Here is a 13,788-nt window from a genome sequence, read left to right on the forward strand (position 1 = left end):
AGGAGATTCCAACTAATTTTTTAAGAATAATTTTCTGAGGATAAGAGCTGCTTGCCAGTGGAACGGCTTCCCTCGGAAGGACGTTTTAAAGCAGAGATTGGATGGCCATCGGTCAGGGCTTCTTTAGCTGAGATTCCTGCATTGCAGGGGGTTGGACTAGATGACCTTTGGAGGTCCCTTCCAACTCCATAGCTACGACTGACACGGGCCAGGAATTCCTTGGTGTATCCCAAGATACACCAAGAATTCCCAAGAGCAGAGAAAGGCCTCATTTGAAGATGCTGGAGGCGGTTTAGAGCCATGCACCCATCCCAAAATATGCAAAAGGAAGGGTGGTATTAAATTAATATGCATTTATTTATTTATACATACATACATACATCCAGAGCAGGTATACTTACTCCCTTAAGGCCTCGCTTACTCCAATCCTCGCTTTGCCCTGTGAGAACCACCCGCCCCCTGGTCCAAGGGAGAAACTGAGTCACGGAAGTGGGGGGAGGGGAGGCGTGCCCCCTTACTTTGAGCGGAGGGTCGGGTAACCCCCATACATCTCTTGCCATATTAGGAACTGAATTATGCAGTAGAGCCTCAACGTATGAACAGTTCATGTTGTAGGTGTGTGTCAGGATCTGAATGTGGCCCCCTGAGTCCTCTCCACGTGGCCCCCGGAACATTTGCCAGGCCACACCCGTCCCTAGGCCTGCTGGAAAGTTTCCACCTGGCCTGGAACTCTGATGATGTTTCTTGTTTGCCTCTCGAGGGAGGGCAAGGATCATGCGCAGAAACAAGCCCACTATACATAGGTAAAAAATTACATCCATTGCCCCGCCCACTTTGACCTCTGGCACCGCCCACCTGTGGCCCTTGGGAGGTTAATTCAGAAGAAATGTGGCCCTCTGCCTGGAAAAGGTTCCCAACACAACTTAAATAAATGATTTTGCCCATCTCTCATGATACACCAGTGGCTCGATTTTCCCTGTTCCAGGCAGAACTGGATTCTTCTTTAACGGATGCATAAAATTCTCCCTCCCTGCATTTGCAACCTTAGTTTTTAAGTTTTGAGCCTGCAGCCCAGTTAATAGGAGAGGAGTCCTTTCCTTCAACCGCCCAGGTGCTTTGAAACACAGCCAGGATGCCTGCGGAATCTCGGCTGCGGAATAAAATGCAGGCAACAGATACAACTGGTTTTTGCAGGTAGCGGGTACTACAGCCCTTGTTTGGAGGGTGAGCCCTGCAACGGGCGGCTCTTGGGGGTGGAAAAGGCACCCCCCGTGGGAGGCTCCAGGCCCCCGCCCCGTAACCTGGCGGCTGAGAGAGGGAGTCCACCATTTGGCGGGGTGCCCGTCCTCACACCTGCGACTCAGCCCCACTCTCTTTGGACCGCCGCCTGTGCTGCCGTCGCCGCTGCTGCTGCTGCCGCCTCCAAGGCATCTGGCGGAGCCGGGAGATTCCGGTCACCCCCAGGACCGAGACGCAGCGCAGCTGGAGGCGGACGCAGAAGACCTTGCTGGTGGGGATCTCGTTGAAGAACGCCCGGTCCAGGCAGGGAACCTCCCCGTCCTCGGTCAGCTCCAGACTCTCTATGGCGGCCAGGATGTCCTGCCGGTGGGTCTGGTTCTGGAGACCGCGGATGTCCAGAATGGCAGACACGTGCTTCTTCCTGCAGAAAGAGGAAGATAAGTGGTTTTTTTTGAACTTGCATTTTATTTATTTGTTAACGTTCTTATATTACATTGGTAAACGTTGTCATATTACATTACAGGACTTAAAAGGTAAAGGTAAAGAGACCCCTGACCAGTCGTGGCCGACTCTAGGGTTGCGGCGCTCATCTCGCTCTATAGGCCAAGGGAGCCGGCGTACAGCTTCCGGGTCATGTGGCCAGCAGGACTAAGCCGCTTCTGGCGAACCAGAACAGCGCACGGAAACGCCGTTTACCTTCCCGCCGGAACACCCTTCCTGGTGTTTTTACATGAGTAGAATGTGTCCTTTTATTTAAAATGCATCTCTGAGTTCTATGTGGGGCCTGCCTGGTGTTTTTACATGACTAGAACGCGTCCTTTTATTTAAAATGCATCTCTGGGTCATTTGTGGGGCATAGCAATTCGTTCATTTATTTTTTCCCCCAAAATATAGTCTGGCCCCCCACATGGTCTGAAGGACAGTGGACCAACCCACAGCTGATAAAGGTTGCTGACCCCTGGTCCAGCCCTAGCCCAGACCCAAACAGCTCTGTCCTCCCCCTCTCGCCCCTTCTCCCGCCAAGCGAGGCAAGGGTCCGCAGGAGCTGCCCCCTGGCTCCACAAAAATGCGCCTTCGCGAGACGGTTTATTTAAAGCCCTGCTGCTGCTGTTGCTGCTTCGGATGTCTCGTTAACTTCAGGAAGCTGGCGCTGGGCCCGTGTAATCAGCCGAGCCCCGTTCTGCCGGCTGCCCAAAAGGCGGGGGCGAGAGGCCTGGCGCAAGGCTGGCCGCCGCATTAATGGGCCCTCTGAGGTCCTCTTTCCCAGCACCGGAGAACCCTGCGGTGTGGAGGGGAAGTCGCCCAGCTTCTTCAGAAAGGCCTCTGCTAATTAGGAATTCGCATCCGTCCCCTGCCGACCATCCCCACCGCTGCCACCCGGGCGCAACAGCCTGGCTGCCACCCCCCATCGTAGCAGGGTCTTCTCAGAGGAAGTCTCGCCTGGCAAAGCGCAGAGCTTCCTTCCTCCACGATTCTCTGGGAGCACCATCCGGGGAGGGTGGCGATTCTGGGTGACGGAGAGGGGCGGCTGTTCTTTCCTCCCTGACCTCCCTGCAAGCCCCGAGTGGGGTTGTCGTGTGTGACCTGCATACTCCTGCAGCAACAGGATCTGTTCCTTTCTCCCCTGCAAGCTGGGTTGAAGAGGTACAAGCTCAGAGGGAAGGATGAGTTTGGTTGCTCAGCAGGGCAACTTTGGGGGAATCTTTCAGGGTTCAAGGCTCCATCTGTGCAACAGTTTAATAGCCAGAAAGTTTAAACTGCAGAACGCTGATCCTTGGGCTCGGACTCGGAACCAGAGGAGACTCAGTCTGCACCGGATCCTCTGCCTCAGGCATCATCTGAACCAAGTCTGGGGCCTGATCCTGAAGAGTCCCAGTCTGCACAGGTTCCCCTGCAACGAACACCAGCCTGAGCCTGCCCTGGCTCCAGATGTGGGGATGACCTGTGGCCCCAGATCTCTGTGTATGTGTGTCTATAAATGAGATAGATGGGCTCTATGGACTCAGAGGCTGACAATTAATCTGGATCCATCCATTCGCATGCTGAGTGGCTGGGACAACCCAGTCAGATGGGCGCAACAAATTTCTTCTTATTATTATTACAAGGTTTGTGCTCTCCCTTCCTAAGGCCTGAACTTAGAGACATGGCGCTGGGAAGGACTTTTGCTGCAGTTCTCAACATTCTCGAAACCTTTTCTTCCTCCAGGCTGTCGGGACAACTAGCCTAGAAGGGTCGCAGAGACCTCCGGCTCCCAGCACCGCCAGTCCGATTCTTGCCCTGCCACCCTCTCCAGGAAGTTGCTACAGAGCCCACTTCCCGTCTGAAGGCCAGCCGCTTGTTTTTCTCCTGCTGAATCTCTCTCTCTCTCTCTCTCTCTCTCTCTCTCTCTCTCTCTCTCTCTCTCTTTCCTCTTCCAAGAAACTAGAAACCCGAAATGGTCCAGATAAAACAGGAAACGTCCGTCAGCCACACTTAGCGGGCAATCTGTCGCCTCCGAAACAATTCCTAAGGATGCAATAAGCAGGAAGATGGAAAGGGAAACAAACAGAGGAGGCACGATAAGGCAGCGCCTTCGCCCTCGCCGAGTGACGCAGCTGGCTGGTAGCTGGAGGGAGCTGCGCGGGCAGCGTGGAAGCAGGCGGCGGGTATTTATAGCTTGCCAGCCTCCCCTCCGTCCTGGGAAAACCGGGAGTGACTCCTCTGGCCAGCCTTGGAGGAAGGAGGAAGACACCCTCTGGCATCCCTAAGGGACCTGACCTACCTGCCTCAGACCCCGCTTCAGGGGTCAAGCAGGAGTTAGGAAGATATATTGGGAATGTGTGTTGTCAAAAGAGGGGTGGGGTGGGTGGGGTGGGGGCAAAGGCAAGGACATGAGAAGAGCCAGTTGGTCCAGCCAAAAGGGGCTCATCCAGCCCAGTTCTCAGTAAAGGTAAAGGGACCCCTGACCATTAGGTCCAGTCGTTGCCAACTCTGGGGTTGCGGCGCTCATCTTGCTTTACTGGCCGAGGGAGCCGGCATCCAGCTTGCGGGTCATGTGGCCAGCAGGACTAAGCCGCTTCTGACGAACCAGAGCAGCGCACGGAAACACCGTTTACCTTCCCGCCGGAGTGGTACCTATTGATCTACTTGCACTTTGATGTGCTTTCAAACTGCTAGGTTGGCAGGAGCAGGGACTGAGCAACGGGAGCTCACCCCGTCGCAGGGATTCGAACCACCGACCTTCTGATCGGCAAGTCCTGGGCTCTGTGGTTTGAACCACAGCGCCACCCACGTCCCTATCCTGTTCTCAGAGTAGTAGCCAAATACCCCAGCAATCTAGATAGAGTGCCTCTGGACCTGGAGGCTCCGTAAGAACAAAAGAGTCCAACATCCTGTTCTCAGGATGCAAATGTCAAGGGATCGAACGCACCTGCTTGCAAAGCACAGGCTCAACACAGAGGCCAAGCAGATGCCTCATTGGTAGACCAGCAAGCAGGATCTGACCACAAGAGCTCTCTCCCTTCCACAGCAACTGGTGTTCAGAAGCATTGCTCCCTCTGACCGTGGAGACAGATCATAGCAGCGATTGATAGTCCTCCATGAATTTGTCTAATCCCCTTTTAAAGCCCTCCAAGTCAGTGGATTATATGGAACTTGCCGAACTGACCGGGAGACTCCGAGACCAGAGAGAAAAGACGGTGGAAGAAGATTGGAAGAAGTTTAAAGAATACTTGAAAGAATATGTTAATATTTAAATCTTAGAATACCTCTGGAAGTGGATATAGGCTGTAGGGTTAGAAGTAGAAGATAGTGTATTTTAAAATAGTATTATTTGTAAGTGATAAAATGTGAAGATTTTTATGGTAAAAGTGAGTGTGATAAAAAATGGCTAGAAATTATGATATATGTAAACTGCTAAAGGTGAGGTAAAATGAAAATCAGATGTGGGGACTTGGGGAAGCTCACCTAGCAATGTTTAAAAAATATAAGGATAAGACAAGAATTTGTTTGTACTGTTTGTTTTTCTGTTTGTGTTGTTTAACTGTGCTATAAAATGAATAATTTTTTGGGGGGGGGGAATAAAAATAAAGCCCTCCAAGTCGGCGGCCACTGCTGCCAACTGTGGCAGGGAGTTCCACAGTTTAACTGCGTCAAGAAAGACTTTATCTGTCCTGAACCTCCCAACGTTCAGCCCCGTTCAGGAAAGAGGCAGAGGATGCCAGAGAGAGAGAGAGAGAGAGAGAGAGAGAGAGAGAGAGAGAGAGAGAGAGAGAGGGGACCTCTGTGGAGATTAGAGCCACACGGCCACAGGGTCAACCAACCACAGAGCCCAACCCTTTTCCGCAGTGCTGAGAAACTTTATCTAGCTCCCTCTCAGAACTGGCGCGAGGACAGGCATCCTCCCTGAGCAGCCAGTTCCCCCAGGGGAGCTGTTTTCCCTCCTCTTAGGAAGTCCCACCTAAGCACTCTTCCCTTCTCTCCTCTTCTTGCACCCTCAGAAGATGCGACCGGGCTGCCCGATCCACGCCAGAACCTCCAGCCACGGCACGGGAAAAGGCGCTGAGCGGCCGCTGACCCCGCTGTGGCCCTGAGCCGCTGGCTTTGCTTCTCCGCAGGGAAGAGGTCAAGGTCTGGAGCATCCTGATTCGGGCCTGAGAAGCTTCCTCGCTGGCCGGGAGCCACGGCCTCAGGTTGCGCACATCCCCACCTGATGGGCCTTTTCCTCTCCCGATGGGAGATCGCAACCTTGATGGATAACTGAGCTCTGAGCTCGTGCTTCTTTCGCACGGAGCGAGGCTGCCTGGTGCTGGCCAAAGGCCCATTCGCGTGGGATCAGGAGGTCAAGCAAGGACTTGGGTGAGGCCTGGGTGGCCCCTGCCGACAGAAGCTGCTGCCACTCAGAACGCAGGAAAGGAGCTGTTCTGAAGTAACATCACAAAGACAGAGGAATAAGCTGGAGGAGCGTCTCCACCCCCATCGTTCTGCCCGGACACTGAGGTCCAGCGCCGAGGGCCTTCTGGCGGTTCCCTCATTGCGAGAAGTGAGGTTACAGGGAACCAGACAGAGGGCCTTCTTGGTGGTGGCACCCGCCCTGTGGAACGCCCTCCCACCAGATGTCAAAGCAATAAACAACTACCTGACATTCAGAAGACATCTTAAGGCAGCCCTGTTCAGGGAAGTTTTTAATATTTAACGCTGTACTGTTTTTAACACGTGATTGGGAGCCGCCCAGAGTGGCTGTGGAAACTCAGCCAGATGGGCGGGGTATAAATAATAAAGTATTATTATTATTATTATTATTATTATTATTATTATTATTAGCAAAGGCCTCATGGCTAGTAGCCTTCGACAGCCCTCTCCTCCTCCACGAATTTGTCCATTCCTCTTTTCAAGCCATCCAAGTTGGTGGCCATCCCTGCCTCCTGTGGCAAGGAGTTCCGCAGTCTAACACTGCGCTGCACGGAGAAGGACTTTCTTTTACTGCCCTGATTCTTCCAGCGTCCAAGCTCCCTTGAATGTTCTACGAGTTCTAGAACTATGAGAGCAGGAGAAAAACTTTTCTCTCTTCTCTCTTTCTCATTTTTATAAGCTTCTTGCAACCACCGATAAAAACTTCGCCGCTGCTAATGTTCTAGTGTTTGTCCGGTCTTCCAATAGGAACCTGACATAGTGAGCCTCTGATTTTCCCAGGAAAGGTACCAGCAAGGATAATTTTATCAGTTCAGCCCTGGCTTGCTCGTATTTTGCACAGTGCAGCAAAATATGTTTTATGGAATCGATGTCTTGAGCACACGAGCAAAGTCTGCCCTGGTAGGGAACTCCTCTCAACCTGCCATCCAACACTGCAGAAGGAAAGACGTTTAGTCTGGCTTTGGTGAATAACCTTTGATAATTTGGTACTGGTTTTTAATGTAAGGTGTTAACTTAAAGACATGCCCATATTGTACTCCTACTGCCAACAGACTACAGATTGCATGTGATTGAGATCGCAAGTCACTGTGTGTATTATCCCATAATCTTTGCTTTAGCGTCTTTAGGGCGCCTTCATAATAAATATTGATTGATTGATTGATTATAAGCTTCTATCATGTCGCCTCTTCTCTAAATCCCAGAGGCTGCAACCTTTCTTCATCCCCTCGATCATTTTGGTGGCCCTTTGCTGAACCTTTTCCAGCTCTACAATATCCCTTTTGGGGGCGAGGCAACCAAAACTGCACACATTGCACCGTCAATTTGCATTAACGGCATTTATGATTTCTGGACTGATATTTTCAATTCATTTCCTAATGATTCCTAGCATACAATTTGCCATTTATTTTTTTTTGCAGCTGCCATGCCTTGGGTCAATGTCTGAAAACTCTGCAAACCCAGACAAGTTTTTGTTAAGTTCTGCTGTCCATGTTACATTCTCACAAGATGCTGCCTGTTTTTTTTTTTTTTTCTAGCCTTCAGATCTGGGAAATGTTCTGCTACCACTGTTTATGGGTACAACCCCCCCCTGCATTTAAAGAAGGTTTGGCCCCCCCACCCCCACAAAAAATGAGTGCGGGAACTCACTGTACATCGGGAAAATCTCTTGCGAGGAAGCCCACTTGCAGTTGGATGGCAGCAATATCTTCCAGCTCAATGATCTCTGCCAGGTGTGGAACAACCTTGTCCAGCCAGGATGAGGTGGATTCCTGCGCGGAAGAGGAGGGAGACAGGAGACGGTCAAGAGAGGGACAGCGGCAGCCTTAAAGTAGGGACGGGAGTTAATTATAGATAACCCCTTCCGACTCGAGGAGACAGGAGAGTTTATGAACTCCCTCTGCAAAACAAACACCAGGAAATGACTTTTTTGGGGAGAAAAACAAAATAAAATCAGAACTGACCTTTGGAACTCCCTGCTATGGGTCACACCCAGTCAGCCTCGTGCTCGAGTGGAGGATTTGAACCCAGGTCCTAACCACACCACCATCACTGGCTCTCAGCAGCTGGCAAACCACACCCAGCATCCCCTATCGTGTTTTATGCTTCTTTAATTTTGTTTCCATAAAGAAGGCTGATCGCCGAAGAACGGATGCTTTTGAATTCTAGTGCTGGAGGAGACTCTTGAGAGTCCCATGGACTGTAAGAAGATCCAACCTCTCCATTCTGAAGGAAATCAGCCCTGAGTGCTCACTGGAAGGACAGATCCTGAAGCTGAGGCTCCAAGACTTTGGCTACCTCCTGAGAAGAGAAGACTCCCTAGAAAAGACCCTGATGTTGGGAAAGATGGAGGGCACAAGGAGAAGGGGACGGCAGAGGACGAGATGGTGGGACAGTGTTCTCGAAGCTACCAGCATGAGTTTGACCAAACTGCGGGAGGCAGTGGAAGACAGGAGGGCCTGGCATGCTCTGGTCCAGGGGGTCACGAAGAGGCGGACACGACTAAACAACAACAACAAATTTTGTTTCGCTTTACATTGTGTTGTCACGGACCGCGATAATAAGATTTGATCTTATTTTGTTTGACCCAACATCCCCTTGTACACCTCCTCTGTACTGGCACCTACAATAGCACATCCTTCCTGACCTTTCCGGGGTATATTGGGTGGCGCCTGTAACTCAGCTTCAGGGGGAGAAGATGATAATCTTTGCACCCTCAGCCATCCAACTTTTTCATAGAATCATAGCTGGAAGGGACCCTGGGTTCATCTAGTCCAACCCAAGCTTGCTCCATGTGACAACCTTTCAGATATTTAAAGATGGCTGCCACATTGTGCTCTAAAGGGCAGGACTCGAACCCATGGCTTCCAGCTACAAGAAAGGAGATTCAAGCTAAACACCAGGAAGAACTTTCAGAGCTGTTTGTAGAGCACCACCGAAAACGTTCTTCTGACCGATGTCAATCATTCTACCATTTTAAAAGGGATTTCAGCAATTTGGCTGATTTCAAGTTGCCTTTGTGTCATGACTGGCTGGGTGCAGAGGAGTGGGGGGGGGGACACCCCAAGGGAAGAAAGCTCAGAGCCAGGGGTGGTGGGATGTGGTCAGAGAGAGAAGGAGGAGCAGACTGAGAGGAGGAGATGTTGGAAGCTGAAAGGATAGCAGGGTTTGGTGAGCAGGAAGAGGCTGTGGCAGAGAGCAGTCCAGACTCAGAGGCAGGAGAGGAGGCTGGAGAGGAGAGGGGTCAAGAGGCAGAGTGGAGGAGAAGCCAGGGAGTCTCCCCCTCCTGCTGCGACAGGCTCCCCTCCCCTCTGGTTTCCCAGGATCCAAAGAGGTATGAAGAGAGAGGGAAGATACAGGCATTTTGGCATAGTCTCAGATTGCTGGTGAAGGACTCGGTGGAGGAGGAGACTTGGAGACGTGGAAAGACGTGGATCTTTAGCCTCCACAACTGCCTCAAAGGGGGAAGACCTTCCGAGAAGAGTTGCTGTGTTCCTGAGCCGACCAGGATAAATAAAGAGTTGGTGATTTAATGCTGACCCGGTCCTGACAACCGCCGTGACACTTTGTGAATGTTGCTCTTGGGACTGCTGGTTTTAAGTTTCAGGAACAAAGGAATCTGCTGCCATGGAATTGTAGAATTGGAAGGGGCACCAAGAGTCATCTAGTCTAACCCCTTGCAATGCAGGAATCTCAGCTAAAGCATCCGTGACAGATGGCCATCCAACCTCTGCTTAATTCCTCTGCTTTATACTGAGTTAGACCACTGGGTCTATCTAACTCAGGCTGGTCTGGGCTGGCAGCCAGGGCTTCAGGCAGGATTCCTGGCAATGCTGTCGGGGATGGGATCCCTTGCCATGGGATCACATTCACCCGGTGCTATACCAGCTGCACTGGCTCCCAGTGGAGTACAGGATCAGGTTTAAGGTGCTGGTTTTAACCTTTAAAGCCCTATACGGCCTAGGACCCTCGTACCTACGGGATCGCCTCTCTCGGTATGTCCCACGGAGGACCTTACGGTCTTCAAATAAAAACATCTTGGAGATCCCAGGCCACAGGGAGGTTAGACTGGCCTCGACCAGAGCCAGGGCCTTTTCAGTACTGGCCCCGATCTGGTGGAACGCTCTGTCACAAGAGACTAGGGCCCTGCGGGACTTGACATCTTTCCTCAGGGCCTGCAAGACGGAGCTGTTCCACCAGGCCTTTGGCCAAGGCACAGTCTGACCCCCTCCTTCGGTAATCCTCATAGTACTCTATCCCAAAGGTTGCCATTAATTTGATTCTGAATTGATTTTATAATGTATTTTAATTAATTGACTGTGATTTTATATACACTGTGCTATTTTGACTTGTTGTTAGCCGCTCTGAGCCCGGCTTTGGCCGGGGAGGGAGAGATATAAATAAAATTATTATTATTATTATTATTATTATTATTATTATTATTATTATTATTAGGGACCTCCTGCATGCGGAATAGACTCTGCCAAATGAGCTACGGCCCTTTGAGGGTATGCTATTTTTACTGCTTTTGTTTTTGATTGCACCTTTTTAAAAACAAAACCCTGCTTCTATTTTTGCAGCAAGCTACCTTGAATGATTCTCAGAGAAGGGGATATAATTACTACCACGGCTCCTCCTCTTAGAGCAACAAGGAAAACAACTCTGGTAAACAATGCCTTGGCACTGGGGGTGACTGGAGGTAAAGGACACGGAAGAAAGCTCAGTTTTCGGCACCCCTGTGCGGGTGCCTGATGAAATCCGACTATTCAACAGGACTTTCGCTTTAGTAGAAGAATGCAAAGCGTTTTAGCAGTAGGTGAAAAAACAACTCGGAAATTAGGTGTTGCCAAAGGTTCAGAGAACGTTCCCCCCCCCCCCAATAATTCTGGCATTTTATCACACTGTTGTGAATTGTCGGTGATGGAGTATCAGTCTGCAGGATGCCCTGCTAATCTCTGGGGGTCCCGGACCAAGCAAGGGTTAAAATCTAATGGAGGATCCCACTGCTGAACTGGTCTGACAAGTGAGATAAGGCCCCGTCTGGCCCTGTGGGTTAAACCACAGAGCCTGGGGCTTGCCAATTAGGAGGTTGGCGGTTTGAATCCCCGCGACGGGGTGAGCTCCCGTTGCTCGGTCCCTGCTCCTGCCAACCTAGCAGCTCGAAAGCATGTCAAAGTGCAAGTAGATAAATAGGTACCGCTCCAGCGGGAAGGTAAACAGCATTTCCGTGCGCTGCTCTGGTTTGCCAGAAGCGGCTTAGTCATGCTGGCCACATGACCCGGAAGCTGTACGCCGGTTCCCTCGGCCAATAAAGCGAGATGAGCACCGCAACCCCAGAGTCGGTTACGACTGGACCTAATGGTCAGGGGTCCCTTTACCTTTTAATGGTCTCTACTGACTGGATTTAAGTATCTTGCAGACATACTTGTCCTATTTAGTGAATCTGTTCTCTTTATTGTATCAATCTGTTTGATCTAATTCTAAAAATAAAAAGCAATAAAGAAATGGCTAGAGCAGGTGTCAGCAAACTTTTTCAGCAGGGGACCGGTCCACTGTCCCTCAGACCTTGTGGGGGGCCGGACTATGTTTTGAAGGGGGGAAAATGAACTAATTCCTATGCCCCACAAATAACCCAGAGATGCATTTTAAATAAAAGCACACATTCTGCTCATGTAAAAACACGCTGATTTCCGGACCATCCACGGGCCGGATTGAGAATGCGATTGGGCTGGATCCGGCCCCCAGGCCTTAGGTTGCCTACCCCTGGGCTAGAAATTTCACAAAACAAATGACATAATGTGAAAATTCCTGAAACGAGAAGTAATTGACTAGAAATACTATCTTGTGGAAATAATACTAAAAATCAAAAAGCTTAAGGAAAAAATTAGAAAAACCTAAAATTTTGAATTTTTGAATTTCGGTCATTTTAATTTTATGATTTTCTATTTCCTTCTGGGGAAACCAAATAGTTCAGTGAAACAAGGTTTGTAGCCAGCATCCCGTTAAGGCTTTGTTCTATTTTTAGGTTTCTCTAATTTTTTCCTTAAGCTTTTTGATTTTTATTATTATTTCCACAAGATAATATTTCTAATCGATTACTTCTCATTTCAGGGATTTTCACGGTATTTCATTTGTTTTGTGCAATTCCTCAGTTCCATGACCATCTTTTTTCTATTGGTTTTTACCCCTGGGCTAGAGGCAGGTACAGGGGCCCCATTTTCCCGCTTTGGTGGCAAGGGGGCCCACACCACATCTCACCCCACGCCCCCAGTCCTCACCATAGCTGTCAATTTACAGATTTGAAAATAAGGGACCAGCAGCCTCGAAAATAAGGGATCAGCAGCCAAAATACGGAATTTTCAGAGCACAGGTATGTTCAGCTTCTGATCCCCTCCAAGCCAAAGGCAGAAAGCCCAGCCAGCAGCCAAACGAAGCCTCAAGCAGTGGTTCCCACAGCGCAGCAACCCGGCAAAGGGGATGCAGCAAGGAAAACCACCGTCCCCTCTCCGCTGGGAAGCGCTGAGCAAAGGCGAGTCCTCAGGCAAGGTGGCTGATTTGATTGGCACAAGGCATGCAAGCTCCACCCCCCAGTCGTTCTTAGACTCCTTATTGGGTGAGCAACGCAGCCAAGCAACCCAATTGGAGCCTCCCTCCTCCCTGGCCGGCAGGGAGGGAGGGAGAGGAGCTACTTCCTTTGAAACCCGGGAAATTTAAGGGACATCATCAATAAGGGACAGCAGTGGGACACGGCGCTGGGATAAGGGAGTTTCCCGCCTAATAAGGGACGGTTGACAGCTATGGTCCTCACCAGCTGGATGAAGAACTCCTCCAGCTGTTTGGCTTCACGTCGCAGCTTGTTTGCCATCTTGGTCCTCATCTTGGAGGTGGTGCAGACAAACCGCACTCGCATCAGGGGCCGGACGTACTCGATGAGCACCCGGCGGTGCACATCCTTCAGCAACATCTGGTGAGAGACAGGGAAACAGCTGCCTAAATTGCACAGAAACGTATTCACGTATGCAGCTACAGAGGCAAGAACAGTACTCGCCCAAAAGATGGACAGAAGAGGAAGTCCCAGCAAAGGAGGAAGAATGGATACAAAAACCTATGGAATACAGTGGTACCTCAGGTTACATACGCTTCAGGTTACAGACTCCGCTAACCCAGAAATAATACCTCGGGTTAAGAACTTTGCTTCAGAATGAGAACAGAAATTGTGCTCCGGCTGCGCAGTGGCAGCAGGAGGCCCCATTAGCTAAAGTGGTGCTTCAGGTTAAGAACAGTTTCAAGTTAAGAACGGACCTCCGGAACGAATTAAGTACGTAACCAGAGGTACCACTGTATGCAGAAATGGCGAAACGTACCGGAAGGATGAGAAATCAAGATAAGGCTGTGAAAAAACTCAACATGGACCCTAACTGGTTAAAATATTATGAAATTTTGGAACAGGAGGGGGAAAAGGTTAAACTTCGGAGTTATGAGAAGCTAAAGCATAAAGTTCGAGATTGGTTACATTATCACCAGATAAATGAGATGTTCAAGCAAGACAGGAAACTAGGATTTCATAAGGAGAGGTCAAAGTTAGAAACAGAATTGTTAGAGTCCAATACTAAGAATTTGTCTAGAATGTATAATTTGCTGCTGAAATGGAATACACAGGAA

At 50.1% G+C, this 13,788-nt stretch overlaps 1 protein-coding gene across 1 annotated transcript in view; it reads right to left on the reverse strand.

Annotated features, from left to right (window-relative positions):
• Nucleotides 1–338: 338 nt before the first annotated feature.
• Nucleotides 339–13,788, reverse strand: part of EXOC3L2 (exocyst complex component 3 like 2) — a 53,231-nt gene continuing 39,781 nt past the window's right edge. The window contains exons 10-12 of the mRNA XM_081921980.1: nucleotides 12,935–13,090; nucleotides 7,777–7,898; nucleotides 339–1,660 (exon numbers count right to left, since the gene is read on the reverse strand). Coding sequence (XP_081778106.1) covers nucleotides 1,348–1,660; nucleotides 7,777–7,898; nucleotides 12,935–13,090 — 591 coding nt within the window. The 3' untranslated portion in view covers nucleotides 339–1,347. The remainder of the gene's footprint in view (nucleotides 1,661–7,776; nucleotides 7,899–12,934; nucleotides 13,091–13,788) is intronic.

This window comes from Podarcis melisellensis, assembly GCF_964234715.1.
Source record: "Podarcis melisellensis genome assembly, chromosome: 8".
Classification (NCBI taxonomy): Eukaryota; Metazoa; Chordata; class Lepidosauria; order Squamata; family Lacertidae; genus Podarcis; species Podarcis melisellensis.